The sequence below is a fragment of the Barbus barbus genome (assembly GCF_936440315.1).
Source record: "Barbus barbus genome assembly, chromosome: 10".
Classification (NCBI taxonomy): Eukaryota; Metazoa; Chordata; class Actinopteri; order Cypriniformes; family Cyprinidae; genus Barbus; species Barbus barbus.
In genome coordinates this window covers 10660908-10688567 of record NC_136738.1, presented here as the reverse complement: position 1 = coordinate 10688567, position 27660 = coordinate 10660908, and the positions used below count along the sequence as shown (strand labels likewise).

The following is a 27660-nucleotide window of genomic DNA, read 5'->3' as shown; positions in this document are numbered from 1 at the left end:
CCACCTGGAGTAGAGTCTCACGGGCTCTAGTCCAAGTGCGGTGACACCTCTGGACAAAGGTGTGGGCGGAGGGGACCGCGACTTCGGATTCCAGACTGGGAAAAATTGGTGGCTGGTAACCTAAACTACATTCAAACGGAGATAGGCCCGTGGACGACACTGGTAACGCATTGTGGGCGTACTCCACCATAGACAGTTGCTGACTCCAAGAGGAAGGATTCTTGGAGACCAAACATCGCAACGCCCTTTCCAAATCTTGGTTGGCTCTCTCGGTTTGGCCATTGCTCTGGGGATGAAACCCTGAGGACAGACTAACAGTCGCTCCCAGTAATTTACAAAACTCTCGCCAAAATTTGGACACAAACTGGGGTCCCCTGTCGGAAACCACGTCCACCGGGAGGCCATGTAAGCGAAAGACGTGGTTTACGACTGTCAACGCTGTCTCCTTGGCTGAGGGTAATTTGGGCAAGGGTATGAAATGGGCCGCCTTCGAGAACCGGTCCACCACGGTCAAAACGACCGTGTTGCCCTGAGAGGGCGGGAGGGCGGTAATAAAATCTAGCGCAATGTGGGACCAGGGTCTCGAAGGGACGGGCAGCGGTTGAAGTAACCCATCTGGGGGTCGATTGGAAGTCTTACCAGTGGCACAAACCGAGCAAGCCAAAACAAAACTGTGAATGACGCGAGCCATACGTGGCCACCAGAATCGTTGCTTAACCATAAAATTAGTGCGATTGACTCCTGGATGACAAGCCACGTTGGAACAATGCCCCCACTGAATAACGTCGGACCGTAATCCCTCCGGCACAAATAACCGATTCGGTGGGCAACCGGGCGGAGGCATTACCCCTTCTAAGGCCGTTTTGACCTTCGACTCGACCTCCCATGTGAGTGTGGAGACAAAAAGAGTCTCGGGTAAAATGCATTCGGGAGTAGACGGGCGTTCGGAATTGTCAAAAACGCGTGATAAAGAGTCGTGTTTGATGTTTTTGGAACCCGGGCGGTACGAGAGGGAGAAATCAAAACGTCCGAAAAAAAGTGCCCACCGAGCCTGCCTGGAGTTCAGTCTTTTAGCCGTTATAATATATTCTAGATTCCTGTGATCGGTCCAGACGATAAAAGGTACCCCCGACCCTTTCAACCAGTGGCGCCATTCTTCCAACGCTAACTTGACTGCCAACAACTCTCGGTTACAAATGTCGTAATTGCGTTCGGCCGGGGATAAACGATGGGACAAAAACGCGCAGGGATGCATCTTGCCGTCCGCAGAAGAGCGCTGGGATAACACTGCGCCTACCCCCACCTCTGACGCGTCGACCTCCACCACAAACTGACGTGAGGAATCAGGGGCTATGAGGATGGGGGCTGAAACAAAGCGGCCCTTGAGTTTGGTAAACACAGCCTCGGCTGTGTTAGACCACCTGAATGTAGTTCTGGGGGAGGTCAAGGCAGTCAGAGGCGCGGCTAGTTGGCTGAAGTTGCGAATAAAACGCCGGTAGAAGTTGGCGAAGCCCAGAAACCTCTGTAGGGCCTTACGGGAATCAGGGCTTGGCCACTCCACCACAGCCTTAACTTTCTCAGGATCCATGTGCATTCCCTCGGACGACACGATGTACCCCAGAAAAGGAACAGACTGTGCATGAAAAGCGCATTTCTCCGCCTTGACAAAAAGCCCATTCTCTAGCAACCTCTGAAGCACTCGCCGGACGTGCTGCACATGTTCCTGGAGAGACGAAGAAAAAATCAATATGTCATCCAGGTAGACATATATGAACTGATCTACCATATCTCGCAGCACGTCATTGACGAGTGCCTGGAAGACCGCCGGGGAGTTGGACAGCCCGAAGGGCATGACCAAGTATTCAAAGTGCCCCCTAGGGGTGTTAAAAGCAGTCTTCCACTCATCCCCCTTCCTTATGCGGACCAAATGATAGGCATTACGTAAATCCAATTTTGTGAAAATGGATGCTCCCTGCAACCTCTCGAAGGCTGAAGACATCAACGGCAAAGGATAAGTATTCTTTACCGTGATGTTGTTCAACCCTCGGTAGTCAATACAAGGACGCAGGGACCCATCCTTCTTCCCCACAAAAAAGAACCCCGCCCCCGCCGGAGAAGAGGAAGGGCTGATAAACCCGGAAGCTAGAGAATCAGAAATATATTTCTCCATAGCCTCCCTTTCTGGAACAGAAAGCGAATATAACTTGCCCTTAGGCGGAGACGTACCTGACAGTAAATCTATGGCACAGTCGTAAGGACGATGCGGAGGAAGAGAAGCTGCTCGAGACTTACTGAACACTTCCCTCAGGTCCTGGTACTCCGCGGGCATGTTAGACAGATCCATCGCCTCCTCCTGAAACACAGAAACAGAAATCAACGGACAGGCAGACACCAGACAGGACTCATAACAATTCTTGCTCCAAGCTAGGACGGATTTCCGGATTTCAGTCTATTTTGGGGTTGTGATTGAGGAGCCAGGGGTGGCCGAGCACGACGGGTGCAAGGGGGGAGTCCATGATTAAGAAGGAGATAGTCTCTGAATGATTGCCTGACGTGATGAGAGTGATGGGTTCCGTGGTGGAGGAAATGGGGGGTAATTCGTGACCGTTGAAGGCGTGAACAGAAATCTTGTGAGTAAGGGACTTGGTGGAGATTTGAAGTTTGTGTGCAAATGTCTGGTCCATAAAATTACCCTCAGCCCCGGAATCCAGTAGAGCCTGACAGTTGAGTGAAAGTGTTCCCCATCTCAGTCTAACCGGAAGGAGGGTCGATGATGTGGATGAGGTCTTCTCTGCGGAGATCCCACCCGATAGTAGCCTCATACTTACTATCGGGCTTGGTCTTTTACCGGGCATCTGTCCCGTAAGTGACCTGCCCCTCCACAATACAGGCAAAGACCCTGGGATCTCCGCCTCTCCTTCTCCTTCTCCTCCCGGGAAAGCCGAGCTCGCCCTACCTGCATGGGTTCGTGATCGTGGGTGGGACTGACCACGTCCCCGTCGTTGACTCGGTGACTCTCAGACCCACCAGGGACTCGGCTGGCCGGGACGCATCGCTCCGCTCTGGCGAGCCGTGCGTCCACTCTAAGGGCCAAGTCTATCAACCCATTGAGTGTGGTGGGGAGGTCCAGGACGTAGATCTCTCTCTGGACGCGGTCAGCCAGCCCATGCAGGAACATATCCCACTGCGCCTCCTCGTTCCAGCGACACTCCGCCGCCAGGGTCCGGAGATCGGCGAGAATTCTGGCCGCCTCTCTTCCGGCGACGACCCGATCGAAAACTCGCTTCATTTCCTCGGAGAGTGCCTGAAACGAGGTGCAGCAAGGATCCCGGTTCAGGAATGCCCTGCAAAATCTGGGTTCCCCGGCGTAAAGCTCGGGGACGGGCAGCCGAGGTTCCGGCTGGAAGGGTACCTCAGATGGACTGGGGACAATGGGTGGTATGGGTGGCGCAGTGGGAGCTCGCAGCTGTTGGAATTGCTGGGTGAGCTCGGACACCTGTGTCACCAGAGCCTGAATAGCACTGCCAGTGTTACTCAGGCTCGCCTCTTGAGAGTTCATTCTGTCGATGCTTTGCGAAATAAATGTCTCTAATGCTGTGGCTGAAGCGCCCGCCGCTTCCATGGGATGGTCAGATCGTTCTGTCATGACCCGGAGAGATGAGGAAGCGATTGCAGGTGAAACAAAGGTTTATTGTAGCCAGACAGATAACAGACAACCAGGAAGTAATGACGACTGATGACTGACGACTGACGACTGACGACTGATGACGGATGGGCAACACAGCAGGGTGGTGGTGACGAGACGGATCCGTGGCGATGAGTGGGAATCCCCAACACGAACGTAGACACACACCAACACCGGACGAACACCTTGACATCAGACGAAGGACGGAGGAAACGTGAAAGTCACAGAACAAATGCAGGGAGACATCCAAAACGATCTGACATAGGAGAGGAGAAACTGGTGAGTATTTATGGGTGAGTTAAGGAGCTGCAGCTGGTGCTGCTAACGAGGCTCAGCTGAGTGTAGTGAATGGTGATTGCTCGGCCACGCCCACACACGTACTACACGCACACACATGACAATACACGGGACAAGGAGGAAACAATGAATGAGTGAACCGTGACAGTGAGTCATTGCGATTGAACTGAATCATTTAAACGGTTGATTTAACGAAACACCCCATGTTGCTCAGAGAAGCTAAACAGTGTTGTGGCTGTGTTTGGAAGCATTTTTGTTGGCGAAATAGAGCAAAAAACAGGGAATAGGGTGTCTAAAACGTAAGTCTATTAATATTAACTTCTTGTTTATTGAACTGTTGTATAGGCTAAAATCAATATCATATTTGTGATTTTTGTGAAAAATTTTGTCTAAATTTAATACAGCAATCGAATCCTTTCATTTCATTTTCACTAGCTTCAAGTTTCAAGTATTATAGTTTTATTAAAAAACCAGGGGACCCCCCAAGTATATATATTTTTTTGAGTGGTATGTGGGGGGAGGTCCCATGGGAGGTCCGGGACACCCCCCCCCTCACTGGTTTAAAAGGGGCTATGTATCCCTACTCGAAATCACGATCAGCAATGCAGCGATTGGCTGGTGGCAAGAAATCAACGTAATGACATCATATAATTAAAAAAGACACCTGACGAAAAACTTGACAAATTTCTGGACTTTTGTAAGGAAACAAACGAACAAAACTACATAAATGTTATAATAGGCAAATTAATTGTGCACTAGCTGTTTTTAATGTATTTGTATTTTTTTTTACATGATTCCCAATAATTTATATTCACGATTTCTAGTATTTGTACAGACTTTACATGTTTACTTCAATGTTTTAATTAGCAATTAATTTAATTGTATCTTTGAAACGGATTTGTTATGTGACAGCATTAATTAAAGTTTCTTAAGGGTCAAGATCAAGTTATCTGCATCTCCTGCGCTCCATCAAGCCACTCCCATGATAGCTGTCACCACTCAAATTAATGCACGATTCAGATGAACTGTATAGCATGTGTGTAAGACTCCAATACAATTATAACGTAATCATTTCATCACTAATAAATCTTTCAATGAGTAAAACTGTCTGTGTCTATAGTATTGTAGACTGCACAACATTATTATATTATTTTCAAATTATTTATTTTTATTATTTTTATTTTAAATTATTGTCCCTGGACCAGTAGGGTACTCTTGTAATAACGTAGGCTGGGGCAGATATTAAGTATCAATTTTGCTTAAAAAGATGCAATTTAATCCTGTTTACATGAAATAAGCCTGCTCCCGAGCAGGTTTAAGCTTACGTTTAAGCTTACTGTTGCTATGACAGCAAGTCCAGGATGAGCTTCGAAGAACCAAATGATCTAAGATCAAGTGAAATCGGCAACAATCAAATCCAGCTAACTGAGTTTGCGACGTACGAAGAACAGGCCCCTGTTTGGACTCTCCTTTGTCTTCTTCATCATAAAGAAAATTGTGTAGATGCTGTTTGAGCAAGCTTAAACTACTATCGATTAGAAACAAATTTGCTTTATATAGAAAATATGCAGACATTCAAATATAGGCCTATCTACAGTATGACCTGTACTTTCTTTCTTTATTTCTTTCTTTCTTTGAATAAGTGTCTGGCAGACGAATAAATGCTATGAAAAAAAATATAAAAAAGATAGAAAGTTCTAGAATGTGCCCACCATTGCTGAATTGTACCACATTAACCATTAACTGCAGTACACAGGCTTTATAAAGACTTGTGAAGTCAAGTTTTGATCAGTCAGCATCCCTATAGTATCTAGGTATGACAATGTGTACCCCTGCACTGGGCTGATGGATGTTAGAAATCCAATCGTCATCCATTCTTCTCAGTGCGTCTGTAAAGGGACCAGTTGCATTTATAACACATTTGGCTTTGACATCAAACTCTTGGCCTATGAAAGAAAACAGCATCCATCACTGCAGCCCATTCATCTACTGCAGCTGACAAGCCGGATTATTAATTTATCAGCTAACAGCTCAACGGTAATGGACTGGCTCTCTGGCAACGGTAGGAGAGTCTGGAAAGGATTGTAATTAATAGGCAACAGACATACCTAATTTTCCCTCTCACATTGGTGTGTCAAAGAGCAGCCTGGGAGACGATGTGAGAAGGTGTGTGTGTGTGTGGGAGTCTTTCTACAGCTGAACGGGATACATTTCCTAATGTGCTGTTTGATAGTGTCTCTGTTCATTAGCAGGGTGCTATCAATGCCAGTGCAAAAGGAGACTGATGCGATGAGACAGTGTCACACGGACAACACCTCTCATTTATACTGACCACATGTGATTATGCTCTTCACTAGTCATCTACCTGATCGAGCATCTACACTGTAATTCTAAATGTGCCATTTAAAGACAGTTATTATTTACCAAAGCTGAGTGCATCTACAATGTTAAAATTCTAGTACAAACACACACATATTATATATATCTATATATATATATATATATGTATGTGTGTTCGTCATGGTATAGTAATACTACTAAATTTAGACCTTGTGGGGAGTTTTTTTTTTTTTTTGGTCCCCATGAGGAAACATAAATAAATGATGAATGATGTTTTTTTTTGTTTATTTGTTTGTTTTTTATCTAAAAATGTGGGGTGGGGTAAGGGGATAAAAAAATAAAGACTGTAGAGTATAAAACTATTATAGAACCATCTATGGAATGTCCCCTTAAAACATGGAAACCCAACATGTGCGTATGACTGCATGTGTGTGTTTCTTTTTCTTTTGAAGCAGTAAAATCAATTTTCACATTCATTGCATGGAATGCAGAGGCATTTTTTTCTTTAGCTAAACAGTTTCTATATTGTAACTTGAGTTGTAACCTGAATTGCAAGAATCCAGAATTACCTTTCACAGAAATGGCTTTGATATACTAAGCACATGAGAAGATGATATTGATTCTTTATGGAATGTTCCCTTATTTATGGAAATGATCTACGAAGGTATGATCAAGGTACTTATGGGGATTTTCAAGTATCTTAGAAGAATCTCTCTCTTCTAAGCCTGCTCTTCTACTCTTCTACTTAACTATCAGTGCTGCTTAGAAGCTATATAATCATGATTATTCATGAAATATTCAAAATAAATTAAATGTCTACAGTATCTTTATAGCACTAATTCTATAAGGATGACTTTTAAAAGATATAAACTTGAAAGCGGTACTGATAGGCTAACTGAGAAGCGTTAATTGTGGGGTAGATGTCACCATTCTATAAAATGTAGATTTCATAAAAATTAACCGTTTGAAAGTGAATAAGATGACCATCTGTCAAAACTGATCAATTTACACATATTGTATTATTGGTAAAAAAAAACAAAAAAAACAATAAACATCACCAGCTGTGTGCCCTGCATGATGTTTCCAAATAATTACAAATGATTTGCACACCAGTGCCAACACTTAGTCAACTGATAGCGGTCAATATACAGTATATACTGTATAATCCCTCGGTTTCACAGACAAGGCAAGTCTAGTCCTAGACTAAAATGTAAGTCTGAGCTGTTTCAACTGAAAAAAACTTGCAATGACTGATCTTAAAATATATCAATGCCTTTGGTTTGTCTCAAGATGCACACCAGTAATGTTTTTTTTTTTTTCCTAAGCAGATTTATAAAAATTACTTAAATGTCCTAATTGAACTATGGCCTAATACTGGCTTAGTCTAAGCCCTGTCTGTGAAACCGGGCCAATGTATTTTAGACGACAGAAAACAAAAAGGTGAGGTGATTATTTACCTACACCCCACTGAAAGTAACAAAACTTGCAAATGTCTTCTGTTTTTTTGTCAACAGCAAAGCAATTATGTATTGCTTATGCAGCTTGTAAATGACTCTGCACTGCATTTAAACATGATTTTTAGCTATTTAAATCTAAAACAGCATTAAAAACAAAACAAAATTGTATCAAAACATTTCCAAATGTTTTTGATTTTTGTTGTTGTTGTTTGTTTTAGTACTGTAGAAAGGCTAGGGACACCACTTATCTGAAGTTTTGCTTTGTTGGTCTATTATTGTGGTACCATCAATTTCAAGGTTATCTACCCTTAAATATTTCCAAGAAACCAAACTATGATTGGTCACTTAACAGGTGAATATCTCTGAACAGTTAGAGTTCAAGTGCTGTACAAAAAGCCATACAAATGTTTTTTAAGTATAAACACTTAAGAAACACTTAAAAAAATACTAACAGAAATCTGAAGAAGAAAACAAATCCATCAATAAAAACAAAACAACAACAACAAACAAACACCAGTTAAAAACCCAAGGATAATAAATAAATTTTTCGAGGGTAAGGAGTCAATCTAAGGTCGACTACACTATATTTCAGTGTAGAGTGTGGGACTAAACAAAGGTCCTTGTCTCTTGATCTTTGATTCCTAGGGGATATATAACACAGTCTCATCCCAACTCGTCACACATTGACGCTTGGTTTTTGTGTCGTTTTTTGACGCGCAAGGTACCCCTTTAGCATCACTTTTCGACGTGAAGGGAACGTAATTTTTTTAAATAGGAAACACTTAGCGTATATTAATAATTTTTAAATAAATTATGCCAGTACTTGCATCTGCCTCCTATATCTTGCGTTTTCTTCACAGATGGTAGGTTTAGGGGCAGGGGTTGGGTAAGTCACTATTTTGACTGTTTACATTCAAAAATCACACCCCTACATATATGCAATAATGGCAACCTTATTATGACGATACAATTCCCAATAGCGCGTTAGCATATCGACGCCGAAAAGTTACGCTTCCCTTCACGTCGAAAACTGACGCTAAAGGGGTACCTTGAGCGTCAAAAAGCGACGCAAAAACCAAGCGTCAATATGTGACGACTTGGGATGAGACCGGGTTGGGATATAAGCTTTGTTTTGAAACACACAGTTCCTGGCCAGAATGTGTTAAATTGTCGACTTAAAGACTTCATGCCTTTAATCAAATGTCTGGCTTTGCAGGACTTCCTCATGCTGATAACTGATTTTAGAGGCCCTTCAAAGCTAGCAGGTTAGTTATCAGCCATAAATGAGTGCCAAGAAAATAGCACTCCTCTTTTCAAAGCACTCCATAAAAGACCTGACTAATCAGGCTAACAAATTTATGTTCTAATAATAAATGGCAAAAAATATTTTAAACACTGGGTGAAATACCTCAGCTTGAATTAAACTTAATTTGCTTTCTATCGAGACTTCATTTCAGAATAAAAATATTGCATTCAAGATTTCTACCTGGCATCTTGCATGGGCAGTTCACATTGAGCTTGTTGCAAGACACTGAGGGATTGCCTTGTTAATAAAAGATATGTTCCTATGATATGAATTCTGTCCATAATAAGGCATTATAATGACCCACCTTCAATATGCTTTGAAAGAACTCCAGTGCTAGAAATCCAGGCAATACTAATCTTCTTTCACTTATTTTCTATTACATTTACCTGCTATGCAGATCCTCCCCTGGCCACAGCAGGGGTCGGGACTGTTCATGAGGTGCAGTTCTTCAGTGTAATTGGTGATGGCAGCCTCGTACCTGGCAGCAGAGAGTGCGCTGCAGAGATTCATTCATGCATTCTTGTGTTGTCCTGCAGGGGGCAGGGAGCGGGGCGACTGAGTGACTCACCCCTCCGCACACTGACTGGTGCTATGGAAGTGTGTCGGAAACGATCTGTCACATCTGGTCCTGTCACTTTCAATCACTTATACACAGGCAAATGCACAAATACTAGTGCAGAGTGCAGGAAAAGGGCCTGCTCATTTAAAGCCACAGCATGAGAAGGAAGGGACCCCGGAGACACAGCCACATTCCCACAGACAAAAATGTGTGACACGCACATACATCCAGATAGGATGCACTGGGAGATTCGAATGCACAGATGAACATGCACAAACATTTAAAACTTCTCCAAATGGTGGGAAGCATTTCAAGCTCCAGCTATATCCAAGCCAAAAAGAGCATTGGATGTGTATTTTGGGTAATAATTCATCACAGCATTCAGACATTAAGTGATTACCTTTATGTAAACTCCTGAAATTATAGGTTACACTGGTGATATTATAGGTGAGAAAAACTTTAAGGTCTTGAAGAGAAGCAAAAGGGACCCCGATTCCTCTTTCCCGGTGTCCTGGCTCTTGTTTGAGGATGTGGGTAGCTGAGAGATTAATTCAGAGACAGTTCAAGATAAAGGCAGAGGTGGTGCACAAACAGGCCAGAGACTGCACTGATCATTGAAAATAATTATTTGCTGTGTCACTGGCAACCCCTTCCCTCCATTCATCTATGTCAAAAAACCTTCTTTGACAGGCACTCTGTGTGTGTGTGTGTGTGTGTGTGTGTGTGCGTGTGTGTGTGTGTGTGTGTGTGTGTGTGAAGATATTGGCACGGATTACTATTAATGAAGAGAGGAATCTCGCATCAAGATTTATGGATTAATCCCTTTTGGGTCTGAAAATACCAAAGATCTATACTCACTGGCACAAGGTCGCAAGTTTTGTAATTTAAATGAAAGGGTTTAAAAGGTGACAAATGAACAAAGCACAGTTTCATTACGGACTGATTCTTATGTACATCTCTTAAGATTTATTGCAGCATAATCCTTTGCTTAAAGAAAGGAGTGAACGTTGAAATGATTAATCTCTTTTAATGTTGGTGTCTGAAATAGCCCTCTCTCTATTTGTAATTGCCAAGGAAGCGTAAGTCCTCGTTGTTGGTTCAGGATGTTGCTACACTCTGGGAATGAAATGGCCAAAGGAACCTCTGATCTTTCTTTTTTTTTTCGCCTTGCTTTTCTTCAGACGCTTAAAACGACCGGAGGCTAAGTAACTGGTAGGCCCCGGTTAATGTTACCATACGCTTGAAGTCATTTTCGGAACAAAAGGCAGAAATACGGGACAAGAGAACAAGAAAACACAACAAATATAAAGGCCAAATTTTGAAACAAATTACATGCAGGGGCATGTGTGCTGCCATGATGTATTAAGGTGTGGAGTACCTCTATCCTCTCTGCTGGATAAGCACTTCACTGATCCTGTGCATAAACATAATTTGGAGTGTCGTCTACAAGAGCCTCGCGGTGGATGAGTTTCAGCCCTGGGCAAAACGGGTGCAATAATTCACAATAATGTAAAGGAATATGCAAGCTTGCCTTCCGTGAAATGTCTCTCTCTGCTTATCATTAATATTAGACAATATGACAGTCAGGCATGTTGTTGTTAGAGATTGTATTGAGAACAACATTAATGATGTGTACATAGTCATGTTGACTGAAGGAAGAAAAATGACTCTTAAAACTCCTTGAGACGTACCGAACCCACACCCGAAACCTCCATCCCCAAATGCACTTTCTCCTTCCCCCTCCTTTGCTATAATTTGCACCTCCTGAAGGTAAGCAAACTCAGTGGAGTGCGAGAGAGATCAGGGTGGGATTCCACAGTGACATGACAGAAATGTTAGTGACGATGAATTTCATATGTGCTAGTCACAAAGCGAGATGCTTGGCTGAGCTGACTGCTCATATCACTGTATCTCAGGTACACTCACATTCTTCAGACAAAAGGGGAGAAAAAAAAGACAATTAATCTCCACTGATAGCTGGAGATGATCACAAAATATTTGCATGATGCTAATTAATTGTGAATAATTATATATAATGTTGTGCATTTTAACACAATTCCTTTTGGTTGGCCATTCTATAAAAGCACAGAGGTACTGCATGAGCCCTCTTGAACATACAGATTTTCTGAACGCTCCAACGTCTCGTACTTCACTGCATAATGAAAACACAGTAGTGTGTTGGTCTGCTAAATGTCCTCAGAGAAATAAATTCCAGCATTCAGAGCTCAGACTGAGGAAGAGGGTCAACCTCTGAAATGTCACTGCAATCATCATCCTTCACATAATTATCATAGATACAGAAAAAAATCTGCCTAAAAAAACCTTAATGTGCACGCATTTATGCATTTAGTGAGATCTTTATGGTATTTTCTTCAAAGCCCAAGCAAACATTAATACATTTCCTCTAATATAATTGTTACATAAAGATTTAATCATAGCAAAAGCAGGTGTAAAGACAAACAGAAATAAAAAAATCATTGAACATTAAAAACATACATAGAATGAGGCAGGTATGTCTCCTCTGTGCTGAATGAGTGAAGTTGACAGATCGTTGCTCTCTTCTCTGCCCGGCCCTGTGAATACGCATATCCTCGTGCTACAAATGCGGGCTGACAGCTTGCCCGGAGAAATGAAGTTGGTAGTTTGGGGCAATGGTAAAGAGCCTGAGCAAACAGGACATGCTATGTACACCCAGGCTAACAATGAACATATGCTTTGTTTTTCTGATGCCAACACGGAGCATTCATGGCCTCAAGAGACTCCTGAGATTCAGGGACCAGTTGGAGCGAACAGCCTGCTGGCTATTTTTGCCTTTTTTGGCAGACTGTTGTTTCTAATTTGTTTACAGTACTGTAGCCATTAAACTGTGCTGGTTTTACATTGTGAATAAAGTCTCCCTCAAACTTTAAAACATGACCCGATTGTCTAACCTGAAACTGTAACTCTGAACAAATAATTTGGACCCACATTATATTAATATATTATCTTTTTCACAGCTGCTAACATTTAAATTAATTACTTGATACAATATACAAATCACAATCAAATAAAGGTAATCAAATCATAAATCCAGTATTACATAAAAGGTGTACTTTTTAGTAACTTTCAGTAGTAAAGCATTAGCAAACATTATATAAAGCCTAAAATAGCAGTTATTATAATTCGTTTAAATGTTTCACACAGGAAAAAAAAAAGATTAATTGAATTTACTAATTGTTTTTTTTTTGTTTTTTTGTTTTTAAGGTAAGTGGTTGCAATCAGTTTATTTTAGCTACAATTAAATCAATTTAGTTTACTAATTTTCAAAAAAAACATTTGAAAAAAATTAATAGTTTGCAACCAAATACCTTAAAAAAATAGTATCTTTTTTTTTTTTTTTCAGTGCACAGAGCACAAGTTTCCACATTATTGTGATTTAAAACAATAGACTTCATTGATCTAGGTTATTTTGATGATGCCTAAATTAAAAGTGACAAATAAAAGATCTTTGAATTACTTGAATGAATGGTGACTTGTTATATAATAGAATATTTGTGCGAACGCATCTTTGGATTCTGGTTTAAATGACCTCTCCTTTGATTCTGTGTTATTCTGGATTGGATATTATTCTGCATCTGTGAAGGTCTCAGAGGTAAACCACCTTCCAGGGATGCACAGACAGCAACTATAACAAAAACTGACCTGTCTTTCCTCTACAATTAATTTCTCATTCAGTTCTTATTTTATTTTATTTTATTTGCAGCTATTGATGAGAATATAAGCATATTCACAGTATGTCACTCACTTTGCCTGTCTTAAGAGTCCAAAAGCATTCTCTGTGTGATTAAATCTATTAATGCAGTTAGAATGCCCCATAATTCAAGTTATCCCTTTATGATTTTACATATTTATAAAATATGATATACTTAAGTAATATTATAAAAGCAAGAGTGCCTTTTCCTGAATATTAGTGTGTGAGCATAATAGCGTTTGGGAATGTAATATCAACTTTATACAAGAGTTCAAAATTAAGAAATTTTGAGTGAGTTACATTTAAAACACAATATTGTCTTTTGTTCTTCTGTTATGCCTACAAATATAGTTCTAAACAAAGCCGGAGCAGAACATTTGTGTGTCTCAGAGCAACACTATATAGTATTTCGTCCCTGAATGAATATGTCTTTGAATGAGTCATTAAGTCAATGATTCAATAATCCATTCCTAAAGACAGCCACACTTCGTTTCTAATTGAATCAGCCTTTTTGAACAAATTGTTTGAATGAATCATTTAATGAATCACTCACTAAGGGACGTGCCTCCACCTAATGGCGGTTTTAGTGTCATACTAATTCATCTATGACAGGCCTAAACCAGTCAAGGTACCAGCATAAAGACACAGTCAGCTAAATTTTGTTAATTTATTGTTATTGAAAAACAAAAACACAAAAATCTTTTTTTTTTCATCAATTTCAGACATCCCTATATCAGCATTCTTCAAAATATCTTGTTTTTTAGCTCAGCAGAAGAAAGAGTGAGAAAGAGAACTGATTCTGGGATCCTCTTAATTCCTTTTTATACTGTTTATGGATGATCCTTACAAGCATATACTCTATAAATTACAGCTAACAGGTTTTTAGCTGTAATTGAAGTCAAAGTTTTGATACAGATGGCAGATCAGTGTCAGAGGGTCAAAGGTTACATCTCATCTTAGAAGATGCTCACCTATATCTGAGAAGTCTGAGACTTTATCACAGCAAAAGTCCTACATGAGTGACAGATTCAAGAAGAGACCTTTAGGCTACAAAGTGGATTGGGTTCAGTGTAGAGGGTGCGAGTGCAGATGGGAAGTTCTGTCTCATCTCATTAATGAAGCACACCTGAACTCTGCTTTAAATACCAGAAGAGAGGATGGAAATGTCACATGCAATTAAACCTCATGATGCAAGATGGCACAAATCAAACCTAGACTCTCAAAAAAGAAAATGAGAGAGACGAGGAGATATGGATGGTGGAATGATAGATCACTACTGACACACTTTCACAAAGAAACTCCTGCAAGGTTTAACCTCCAATACATGAATCTTATTCCATATTGAAACGTACATTAATAATCATTATGCTTATTTGGGAGGAATTTCATTACTTTCAATAAAGCACTGACTTGTGTGTAATTTGTGCCACTTGTGTCACCAGGGGCAGAGCTAGATATTATCAACATTCATGATAAAAGTCACAGTAATAACGATCAACCCAGTGTTCCTTTTTAGAACATTCTGCAGCTTTACTTGCAAATATTTGAACTCACATATTGTATATTTCTGCACTGTTTAATTCTTCTATTACTGGGCTGTTGGGCTACTAATGTTAAAGGTGCATGCTGCCACTTACTGTACTGGAGTGTGTAACAAGCTTGCTCATTGAGGTGACTAAATGATACATGACACACACAAGACAACAACCTTTGATGACAATGTTGGAGCGAAACGAATAACGATAGATGCCAATATTTCCCCATCCCCAATAATAATATTTTGCTCCACTGATTTGCTGGGGCATACAAAGTTCACATTATTTTTAAAATCTATAAAATTATGGGCTTTTGTGAAGGTGAATGATTAAAATGTTTGTCAACTTTTATGTTGTCCTGTTGCTTTTTCTGAACCTGAGGCATTAAAGTTTTTATGCCAAAAAAGTAACAAAAAGTGCTTCACTTCTGCCACACCTCAGGTGATCTTTTTCATATTTACAGCACAGTCTGTCCTCTGATCTGAACACTTTGAGCCACTAGAGCATGCATCGTAAATCTGCTCCACTGCAGGAGTGTTATTTCAGTGAGAAATTTGCCAAACATATGAATATATCTGGCTATATTTGCCTAATGTGCTTGGTGCTCATCTCCTGTACTTCTTCCTCCACTATGTGCTGAGTGTGCAGTCTCACTGTGTGCAGTCACACTAATTGGACCCCTCTCTGATTCACCTCCAAGACCCCAGTATGTTCAAACAGATAAGAAAATAAAACACAGCCCTAAAATAATGAGATACCTCAGGTCGTTTCAAATGTAACAGAAAATTATGACATTTTGGTTTGAACCCAGCTGACTTCCTAACAATGCGAAGACAAAAGAAGGCCAGAATGCTTGAAATCGCCCTCTATTACTTTGATATAATTACTCTATAGTAATCCCATCTTGATAATGACAGGGCCTCTCTCTCTCTCTCTCTCTCTCCCTCGCTCTCTCTGATTTGCCAATAAAGTAGGCTACTCTGAATCCTTTGAAATAACTTTAAGAGAGAGAGAGAGAGAGAGAGAGAGAGAAAATAAATAAAAGAAGGGAGGTATAAAAAAATATCCCACGACTGATTCAACACGAACACGTCTAGACCTCTTTTGAATGAAAAATGATACGTGAGGGAAAATAAAGCAATATGACCAGAAGGACCAGGAATTCACCAGATGAGTGTCAACGGAGAGGTAAAAAATGAAGCATTTACCTGTTCCTAATCTAATTCCTTCATGGCTTTCTGTAGATATCGGACCCCGCCGTGAATAAGCTAGTGTTTGCGCTGCCAGTCCCGGGTGAGAAATCGCTCCGCTCTGCCAGGGCCGCGGAGAGTGAGGGAAACCAGCTCCGGATCAACGTCAGCTTGATATTTGGCTACTTATTCTCACCACCACAAAATGTTTAGAATATATTACATATCATTTTCATATGCATCTCTCCTCTCGCTGTAATGTGCTTTAAAGGCGAACCGGGGACCTGGGTAGGCTATATGAGAGGGCATTCATATCTCCATGGGAAACGGGATGCGTTAATATGTATGAGCGCACATGTGACTGTTAAAAATCTCTAAATGTTGAAATAATAACGTTTATCTGGAGGTTTCAGACTCCAGCTTTATTCTGCATGAAGTGTAACTAGTTTTCACAATTCAGACTTGCAAAGCATTTGAAAGACTGCACAGAAGCAAACGTGTATTTTCCGATGGAGGTGAGCGAGAGACTGTTGTAAACGCGACACTGACGCGAACAAGCCTCTGGCTTTCCCAGAAGATTAGAAGATGGAAATCCAAAAATTTCAAAAGAAAAAAAAAAGTGGATTAGGAGAGGGATGAGCACAGTTTCAAAATCCTCCTTCCTCAATCTCTCTCTCTATTTGTCTATATTAGACAATGGAAATGAATATAAAAGGAACAAATAAAAACATATTAAGGAAACATTTAACTCGAGCATAGATAATTGATTTACGGAGTAACAGAAGAGATGATCACATGAAGTCTCATTTGGGACAGCCAGTGAGCTATACTTCAAACGCAGAGATCAGGCTATACCCTGCCACGTTGTCGTTTTCTGGAAGACGAAAATCCCTCTAAGTCCAGCACTTCCGATGGGGAGGCCTCCTGAGGAAGAGGCTGAAGCCACTTAGCGGCTGAGCCTGCGCGAACAGCCCTGCAAGCAGTTAACACACAATGAGCTGCAGCGTTACGCCACAGCCGCTCAGAAAACATCCGTCTACAGCTGCAAGAGGGACGCGTACAAAACAGAGTGCCGCTCGAAATCCTGCTCTCGCTGCTAAGAAGCAAATAGGATTGATCCAAATTTCTCAAATGGGGAAGACTATAAGGAAAACCTCGGACCGAGCGAAAAGAGAGAGAAGGAGCTTAGACCTTTCATTGTGTTGGCTCCGTGAATTCTATATGTAGAATAATGTATGAAAATCATGTTTTCGAGCCTATGAGCATAACTGTCAGTAATGAGGACAGTAGGCCTATTACTGTACATAAAGTTTTTCCAAAGGGTTCCGCCAGTCAGTCAACCTAAGGAACCCAAAATAGTAGCCATATTGAATGTATCTTTTCATTTTTACAGTTACAGGCTCATTTATTACGCTATGTCCAAGCTCTTTCCTGTGTTGTGCTATTATCTGTACAGAAAATGTTTGACAAGAATCACAACGGGCCAATGATCATGCATAGGCCTTTATTCCTCACAAGATTTATAGAATAAGTCTCCAAAGATTTTTATGAGTTAGCATAATTTCCTAAAGCAAAAACCTTTAAAACAAACTAAAACACCAAGCAAACTGTATGTGACAGCATCAGAGGCGTATCTTCATCCTGTAGGCTGGCCACAGATTCCTCTGTGTGTTATGTATAGCACTGCGTGCTGCCCCTCATGGGACAGTGTCCATTCTCACAAACACATACACCAACTAGCCATTCATTTCACTGTCACATGACTTCAGGGGACACTATTCATTTATAAATGTGTTTCATTACTATGCAAGTCTTCATATTCTATATGATGGATTCAACAGAACACAAATCATGCATTTTCTGCAGAAGGACAGAGAAAAAAATAGTGACAGCAGAAAGAAATAAAGAATGATCAATCACATGCTAATTTATTTACTTCCCCCCCACTCCTAACGAGTGTCCAGCATGATTAATCACGAATATGCATGCCACATGCATATGATATTGCTTACCAAAATAGTGTGATTTTACTGTTCTCCACAATCAACTGCTTGAATTTGCTCTTTAACATAGCATTAAAGGAGCAAACATGTTGTGTTTTACAGTTTAGACATTCATACAATCTACACACATTTGAACAGATGAGCTTCACATCCATTATTTAGAACACATACATCAGATAAAAAAGTGAATGTTTTATATGACTGAATTGTACTGCTTTTCGGTTTTATTTATGCTATAACTTATAACTAACATTCAGGAAACACAAATGAAGCCAACTGAATGTGATTGCAATCATCATCATTGACATCCTTTGCCACCTCATAGGAAAGAAAAACAAATAAGGTAATAAAAACATCTGTTTAATATCTCATATAATTTTAATTGAAAAGAAAATCTCAGAGCTTCTCTGATTTTTTCCCCCCAAAAAAGCCCTAGTAATTTTACCACTTTAGATTTTCAGATGAGATTTAAAAAAAAAAATGCTTAGAATTGCCAAGATATAGTGTGCAAACAAAATATATTTCATGAATTCAAGTATTTCTCTCGTAATTCTTTTAATTTGAAATTTGTTGTCATATTAATTGTATAGCTCTATATTCTTAAGTTAATAAGTTTATATAATGAACACAATAGAAACAAATCCATAATCTGTAAAAAAAAGTGTGTATATATATATATATATATATATATATATATATATATATATATATATACTGTATGTATGTATATTGGCTATTGTAACAGTCAAGAGTGATTTATGATGAATGATATAGTGATAAATGGAAACTAAACTGTTATAATTAGCAGAACATATGAACACATATTGGCTAAAATAACTTTGCAGAAGCTGGAGGGTAATTAATTAGACTAGCAGCACTATTCATCTTCCTTCTGACTGACAGTGATTTTTTTCTGAAGCACAATTTAACAATTGATTGTGGCATAAGAGCCCACCTGCAGCTTGAGAAACTTGAGATTCATTTTCACACAAGAAGGAGGGAATAAAAGCCAATGCCAATGCCAAAGCCAAAGCCAAAAAAAAAAAAAAAAAAAAAAAAAAAAACCCAACTAGGATATATTGCCCCATGGCATGAATATGCAAGAACTCACAAGATGCCGGCAGACTCATTACTAATGTTACTGCCAATTACAAGGCATGTCATGACACTGATTCATGAATATTCAACACTGACTGATCTTCATGCTCACCACAGTGATGGGTCTCGTTTTACAGTTTTACTGAGGTAGAAGAGAAGGGACCTTCATCACAGCACAGAAGAGTCGTCCAGCTGTAATACAAGCTGTTTCATTAGGGTTAAATAGTTAAATGTGTGTTATATAAAAGTGCATTAAAATGATGGAGTGCTCCCTTGTTCTACGAAACTTACATTAAAGCATATTAAGTAGACATTTAGTCCTGAAAAGAAGGAATCTTAAATTGGAAAAAAGACATAGACCAGTGCCTTGAGCAAAAGGGGTGCTTTAAGACTGCAAGAAATATGGATTTTTTTTTTTTTTTTTTTGATGAATCTACTGAGGAATTAGATCATGCAATCAACAACATCTGACCTTTCTAAACCTGCATGAAAATTGGAGAGATTTCATCATCACTAAATCAAGCTCAATCACATCAAGTGTGGAGTGATGTTTTAAAAATCATAAAGTCATCTGTTGGCCAATGACACCAAATTAATGCTGCTTATCTCATAGGGAGAGAGCTGGACACATGATCCTTATCTAAATAGGCTCCGTAAGAGGCTCAATTTCAAATGTCTGTTAAAAAGTCTACAGCCTCTGTCAATAAACATTTCCAAAGAGAGTTGGTTTACTTCATACTTAGCACATAGGCATCTGCAGGAACATGCAATGATAAGACAAAGCTCTCTCACTCAAAAATATACGTTATTTGAGACAGTGTATTTATATATTGCCCGTTAATATACTATACCCTGATTTTCAAGCCAACAGAATACACACTGTCAAATTCCAGTCTTATACTGAGATGCTGATAGTCATCTGGTGCTGGTAGTCAGGTTATACTGCAATCTCAGGAAAAACTGAGAAAATTATACTACACAGTACAGCAGCTTCAAAGAATTAATAAAATGTTTAGGAGTAAATCCTGTTTTTATCTGCGAAGATAAGTAATGTCTGCCTCAGGGGATTTTCCCTGTCTCAAGTAATTTGGCGGCAAACTCAATATAAAACATCAATATATTTACATTAGGGAAACTATTCAAAATTATATCACCATGTCATTTTTAAATCACAATGACTCTGAGACAGCTTAGATTTTATACACTGACGTAAGACTGCCCAACATGAGAATACCACAGGCGCTGTCCATGGTGCTTCACCTGTCTCAATATTCAAGTAAAAGTGCTGAATAAACAGCTTTTTGTTTGTGTTCTTATTATTTGTACTTCCTTAAAAAAAGTTAATTTCATGTTGGCTGTTAATTACGTCAGTAAGAATAGCTTTATACATAACTCTTTCCTCCACACACACACACACACACACACACACACACACACACACACACACACACACACACACACACACACACATTCTTCAATGTGTCATAATTGGGAAATAACTTCAGTCCAATTTGATTGCTCTTCATTTGCTGCCTCTTCTTCCCATGAGCAGTGATTAAACTATGCATATATATAAGGCAGTTAGTAATTAAATGAGCCAATGGGCAATTATTGCTTAATTGTATGTAATTTCCCTTCATTAAAAAGGTAAATGAAAGCAGACCGTATTGTGGGTATAACACATTAGATATAGCTATAAACCCAATCAGGTGTTGAGCACATGGCTGGCCTGTCATTTGCTATGTGGAACATGATTGACAGTTTTGGACATATCTTTAAATTAGACATCATGGACATCATGGGATAGTTTTGTCCTCACATGTCAGCCTTGAATGGCTAAATCGCACATCGACATCTAATTTGTTCTGCATAAGGCTGAAATACATTGATCAGCACTGTATTTGCTTTGCGTTATAACAACATAAAACAATAATCCAAAACTATTGTCCAGTGGGTGGTGAACAACAGTGTCCTCTAGAGGAGACTGCCACCCCCATTTGGAAAAAAATAAAAAAAACACAGTGGTTTAGTTCAGTTTTGGAAGCTGTATTAAGAGCTTTAAAACTTTAATTGTGTATCTGTTTACATAGAAAAGGGACTGAGCAATGATTTTTTTTTTTTTTACATACTGTGGTTTTACCCATAAGGCCATGAAATTGTTTCTGGTGGCTCGGAGGTGCAGGATTGGAAAGAAGGTGTTCCCATGATGGTTGAGTGAGACCTGTCTCAAATAACAGTAACAACTGTATTCAGATACAATATGGCAAAGATTTTGAGGGGAAGTGACCTCTGTTTCTAGACCTCTTCACAGTCTTTTTTCTTTTGCCAGTTCCTGATATATTTCCCCATCTTTTTACCTTTAAATGGAAATGACTGTGAGAATCCCCTCCTCTGCCCTCTTCTAATGACTGTAGTCTCCTACACATAGACGCAGGGTTAAATAATCTGTATATGGTACTATGGTTTCTTAAAAGGAAAGCTCTTGTTTAATAAAAGCTTAGCTGTCTTGGGTTTAGTCAAACAAATGGCCAGCATGGCCTGTTTAAAGTCATCTTTGTCGAAATGTAGCTTTTATCAGTTTATTTATTATTTCATTTCTAATGCTTCTTTTGCAGTGTACAATACAATGACCAATAGCTCCAAGATTCCAACCCCTATTACTTGTTGTTTAGGCTTAGATTAACACGCTTTACCAAAACAAATATTGAACAAACAGTTTTATTAGAATGAGAAGGAAATAAATATTTACAATTCTATTATTGTTACCTTTTTTTTGTCAGTGTTTAATGTGAAACCGACCCTAATCGAATGTAATACTTGTAATTTCCTAACATGTGAATGTATAAAGTGTACTATGCGTACTGAAATGTATATTACAAAACAGAGGTAAATTGCTATTCGACGATGGGGAATATAAACTACAGCAGATCTCAGTGAAATCAGTCAGTCAGTCAGCCCTCAGATTGGCAGAAGAGTATCGCAGCTGATTGGTTCTACTCACGTATGACGCAGATGACGTACTGAACTCAAACACGTGGGTCTCACATAAACAAAGACACATTGGCAGACAGAGCTCTACATGCCAGTGTTGAGCTCCGCGCTCTGCGAACCACACGCCGTACTGGACATTTACACACATGTTCTGCATCACGACCTTATGGATACAATATAGTTTTACTGATGGTCTACTAAGGTATGTCATTGCCTTTCTTTTTATTCTTTGTCTGTTTGGGCATTTTCTATAAGAGCAGTGCAAAAATAATCCTATGGCATGTTTGTTTTAAGCAGTCGTTGAATGTTGTTTGATGATTTCTGCAGGTTTTATAGAAATTGATTTGCTGTTTTTCTGTAGAGCTGAATTGTGAAATAAACTTTTACCCAGTCGTTGCATGAGACGCTTGTGTGAAATTGTGTTTATTCAGACATGCATTTATTAAGAGTATTAAACTCGAGAGTAAAACAAATAAACAAACGCGGCGCGCAAATCCTTAAACTTTCGCCCCATCACGTATACATGTCCTGATACGGCGCTAGAAAGTCTGTTTAAAATTTCAAAGTTAATTGAGCTCTAGAATTTTGTGTAGTTATGTAACAGAACTAATAAAATGTGATGCAAAATCAAGTGAAAGTTGTGTGTTTTATCAGAGGGAGAATCCAGAGCTGACTCGTTTGTCTTGAGCCCCAGTATTAAATTTCACCTGATATTATCACCTTCACCGCGAACTGCAGAGGAACAGTCTCACGACTGAAGGTAGGCTACTTCAGCAGAAAAAAAAAATGTGTATATATATATATATATATATATGTTGAATAGTAAAAAGCGATCTTGCTAAGTTACATGCAAGCTGAAATCAGTGCCAAATCATGTTTTGATGGGCATGCGGCTATGTCTTTGTTTTTTTATTGATTGCTGTGTTTTTGCAGCCATGCCCTGCGTCCAGGCTCAGTATGGCTCATCCCCGCAGGGCGCGAGTCCTGCGTCTCAGAGCTACAGTTACCACACCAGCGGAGAATACAGCTGCGATTTCCTCACGCCAGAGTTTGTGAAGTTCAGCATGGACTTGACCAATACCGAGATCACTGCCGCCACCACCTCTCTGCCAAGCTTCAGCACCTTCATGGACAACTACAACACCGGTTATGACGTGAAGCCGCCTTGTCTTTACCAGGTGCCCCATTCTGGAGAACAGTCCTCCATCAAAGTGGAGGAAGTCCAGATGCACACATACCATCAGCAGAGCCATTTGGGCCCGCAGTCAGAGGAGATGATGGCCCACTCCGGGCCTATGTACTTCAAACCTTCCTCACCTCACGCTCCGGGAGCGGCGAATTTCCAGGTTCAGCCCAATCATATGTGGGAGGACCCCAGCTCCCTGCACACTTTTCATCAGAACTATATGACCACGCATATGATAGATCAGCGAAAGAACCCCGTTTCCAGGCTCTCCCTCTTCTCCTTCAAGCAGTCTCCACCCGGAACCCCTGTTTCCAGCTGTCAGATGCGCTTTGACGGGCCTCTCCACGTGTCCATGGGGCACGACAGTCCCGGAGCGCACCGAGCCCTGGACAGCCAGAGTTTCGCAGTGCCCAGTGCCATTAGGAAACAGGCGGGAATAGCCTTCACGCACTCCCTGCAGCTCAGTCACGGCCATCATCTGATGGACACTCAGGTGCCGTCACCCCCGTCTAGAGGATCTCCGTCCAGCGAAGGTTTGTGCGCGGTGTGTGGGGACAACGCGGCTTGCCAGCACTATGGAGTCAGAACGTGTGAAGGATGCAAAGGCTTCTTTAAGGTATATATATATATATATATTTGAATTATTATTATTATTTTATTAGATTTGTTGCAGCCTTATATCGGTTTTATCTGATGAGACCTAATCAGACATATGAGCAACTGTCATATGAGCGTTAGCGTATTTTTTCTTTTTTTTTCTGTCAGTATTTATTTTGTTCACTTGTTAGTCGCATATCCGATTAAAGGTAATTTAAACCAAAAACAAACTCAATGTTTGCTTAGATGTTAAAATGTGAAAAGTTTTTCTGAATTGTATGCTATATAAATTAAATCTTACTGTCCCGTTTTCTTGATTTAGCGTACAGTACAGAAGAACGCCAAATATGTCTGTTTAGCCAATAAAAACTGTCCTGTGGATAAACGCCGGAGAAACAGATGTCAGTATTGTCGATTTCAGAAGTGCCTGGTGGTCGGAATGGTGAAAGAAGGTAAATCGCTTTTTGTACACACGTCTGTGCGTCTTATAAGGGCTGTTCATTATAATATGCGTCGCACTTGGAAAGAAGAGAAGCGCGCAACTGCAATTATCGCTGACTGAATTGTATATGCACGTTACAACTAGCATAACAGCCACTTGATAATAACAGTCTTGTATTGTTTTGACAGTTGTCCGGACCGCCAACTTAAAGGGTCGGCGAGGCCGTTTACCCTCCAAACCCAAAAGTCCGCAGGAGTCTTCTCCCCCCTCTCCGCCCGTCAGTTTGATCAGCGCTCTGGTCAGGGCTCATGTGGACTCCAACCCCTCTATGAGCAGCCTCGACTACACCAGAGTGCGTTATGCTTCATTCATCTAAAATTTTACTCATCACTTTAGGCTTTAAAAGAAGAAAGTAAAATAATGCGCATGTGAGTCTTGATGCGCTTCCTGCGCCAATCTGACACAACCAATATTAGGAATTTAATATCATACAGTGTTTCATTATAAACTTTCAGCACTTTAAGGATGGCATATTTTACTCTCTAAATTGCTTTTGCAAGAAAGAAGCCAGTGAAATACAGACACAAGTTAAATTAAAGAGGGGGGGGGGGGGGGGGGGGGGGGGACTCTCCCCCTTCTAGAAATGGGCTTTGCAATTTCACGGGTTATATATTTTAAGGGAGCTCATTAAGTCATGTTTAAATTAAATTCCAGTTCCAAGCCAACCCAGACTACCAACTGAGCGGAGATGACACACAGCACATCCAGCAGTTCTACGACCTCCTCACCGGATCCATGGAGATCATCCGCGGATGGGCAGAAAAGATTCCCGGGTTCACCGACCTGCCTAAACCGGACCAGGACTTGCTGTTCGAGTCTGCCTTCCTGGAGCTCTTCGTGCTGCGCCTGGCGTACAGGTACCGAGGCCCCTGGAGAGGTGGCTTTGCTGCTTCAGTTTTTATTGGCTCTGCAATAATTAGGAGCCGCTTAAATCCCCGTTTAATAGGCAAAGTAATTAACGGCTGCTTTGTCATTAATCTCAGGTCCAACCCGATGGAAGGCAAACTCATCTTCTGTAACGGAGTGGTGCTGCACAGGCTGCAGTGCGTCCGTGGATTTGGCGAGTGGATTGACTCTATAGTGGAGTTCTCGTCTAATCTCCAGAACATGAATTTAGACATATCTGCTTTCTCATGCATCGCCGCCCTAGCCATGGTCACAGGTGAGATCAGTTTGTATTACACTGTTTAGAAAATGGAAACAGTTTTTTTATGTTATATTCTCATAAGCGAATTATTATTATTATTATTTTGCAGAGAGACACGGACTGAAAGAACCCAAGAGAGTGGAGGACCTTCAAAACAAGATAGTAAACTGTCTGAAAGACCAAGTCACCTTCAATGGAGGCGGCTTGAATCGTCCAAACTATTTGTCCAAACTGTTGGGTAAACTGCCTGAACTGCGCACACTGTGCACACAGGGTTTGCAGCGCATCTTCTACCTAAAATTAGAAGATCTGGTCCCACCGCCAGCAATAATCGACAAACTGTTTCTTGACACTCTGCCCTTTTAAACAGCGAGAAAAGGAGAGAGAGAGAGAAAAAACTATTTCAAACAACCTCAGAGAACTTCCACTGACTCTCTTGAAAACTGAAAGTCAGATTTTTTTTTTATCCACCAACCATTGCCAAATGACGTGCGCTTTCGGAAAAAAAAGGATTCAACAATATAAAGCCTGGAAAACACCACGCGAAATAATGATAATAATAACTTTTGTCATGGGCAAGTTATTTTGCCCCTTTATCCCACCAAAAAATACCGCGACTGAGTATCTCAGAACAGAGAAAAAATGTAAAAATAGGGAAGAAAGTAAATAATAATATGAGAAATTATAATGAAAGACACATATTAGTCAATAGTATGCCAATTTTGAACAATTAAAAATATCTCGCCACTACTAATCATTGTTAACTGCAAACGTCTGTAGTCATGGAAAATCACAGAGTAGAGTGTATTATACACCATTTCTATATACCTATTCAACAGATTTATGTGATTTATATGATGTGTATAAAGCTTGTACAGAGACTTTTTTTTTCTTTTATAACTTGTGCCTGTGTATCTCTGTCAGGTGGAAGGGAGACGCATGTTGTAGAGGACTCTTGTCTCTATTACACACTCTATATTCCGGACACTATGTAGTCTGTTAGATTTTATAAAGATTCGTAGTATTGGGGCAACTTTTAAATATGGCACATGTGGATAAAACCAGTATCATCTGTACAGATAAAAAGGGACCCATGGTGTTTGTAAAATTGTCAGACATTCCTCGTTTGTATGTGTTGTATGTATTGTTGCTGTTTAATATAAACGTTTATATATTTATTTTTGAGTTTGCCGTTAAAGCGTGGTGCAGTTGAAATGATTTCAGACGCATCACCGTCGTCTTTGTTTAATGTCTTACATGTGATTTTATTTGCCATCTTCTATTCCTGTAGGTGTGTGAAGATCATCACTGCCTTTTTCTATGGTTTAAACTAACTATACTGCAACTCGTTCGGTTCCGAATCCGAATCAAATATCACGAGAAAGGAATATTTAATGTTTACAAATAAAACTTTTAAATCATTTCCATGCAGGAGCCGTGTCTCTTAATCACATTTCATTATTGTGTGGTCAGAAATTGTTCAATTAAAAACCTACATTGCTCAAGGAAATCAAACAAAGAAAAAAAGTTTATTTTTTATTTTATATTTAATCCCATTTTTTTTTTCTCATGTGATTTTTTTTTTTTTTTTTTTTTTTAAGAAATACTGAATATAGCCTACTATTTAAACTCTAGATAAAATGCAAATTAAGGAATCCGGGGAAATGCGCGTTTCTTATATATCCCATTCATCAGGTTGTTTGATGATTATTTTTTTTTTTTTTTTAATACTAGACAAATAATCTTCAGCGATTCCACTTCTCAGTGTATATATAAAAGCATTTGGAAAGTTTGCTACACAATCAAAAATAAAACATCTTTTTTTAAAACGTAAAATGTATTCCCATTTATTCTAAAGACTTCTGCGCTCTAAAAAGATCGAAGTAGAAATATAATACATAAGAATATATTCGTTATTCAAAAGCATAAAATTGTTTTCGAAGACATGATTTATTGTTTTATTTGTTGTCGAACGTGTGATAACTACAGGTGTTAGAAAACTATTAAATCCGTTACAGTAAGTGAGTAAAATGAGAG

General features: G+C 39.9%; 1 protein-coding gene across 1 annotated transcript; it reads left to right on the top strand.

The window, feature by feature from the left end:
- The first annotated feature begins 22810 nt into the window (after window positions 1-22810).
- On the top strand, window positions 22811-27049 carry LOC306876128 (nuclear receptor subfamily 4 group A member 2). Its single transcript, XM_079427083.1, has 7 exons — window positions 22811-22951; window positions 23125-23993; window positions 24297-24426; window positions 24605-24768; window positions 25131-25333; window positions 25460-25638; window positions 25733-27049. Exons 2-7 carry the CDS (start codon window positions 23127-23129, stop codon window positions 25987-25989), a joined length of 1800 nt encoding a protein of 599 aa, XP_079283209.1. The 5' UTR covers window positions 22811-22951; window positions 23125-23126; the 3' UTR covers window positions 25990-27049.
- The last annotated feature ends 611 nt before the right edge of the window (window positions 27050-27660 follow it).

What these genes read in the sequence shown, in the direction of transcription:
- LOC306876128 (XM_079427083.1), top strand. Translation starts at nt 23,127, where the DNA reads ATGCCCTGCGTCCAGGCTCAGTATGGCTCATCCCCGCAGGGCGCGAGT. An exon ending in GGTCGGAATGGTGAAAGAAG is followed by an intron (nt 24,427 to 24,604) that starts GTAAATCGCTTT and finishes TTGTTTTGACAG; the next exon opens with TTGTCCGGACCGCCAACTTA. An exon ending in GCAGCCTCGACTACACCAGA is followed by an intron (nt 24,769 to 25,130) that starts GTGCGTTATGCT and finishes ATTAAATTCCAG; the next exon opens with TTCCAAGCCAACCCAGACTA.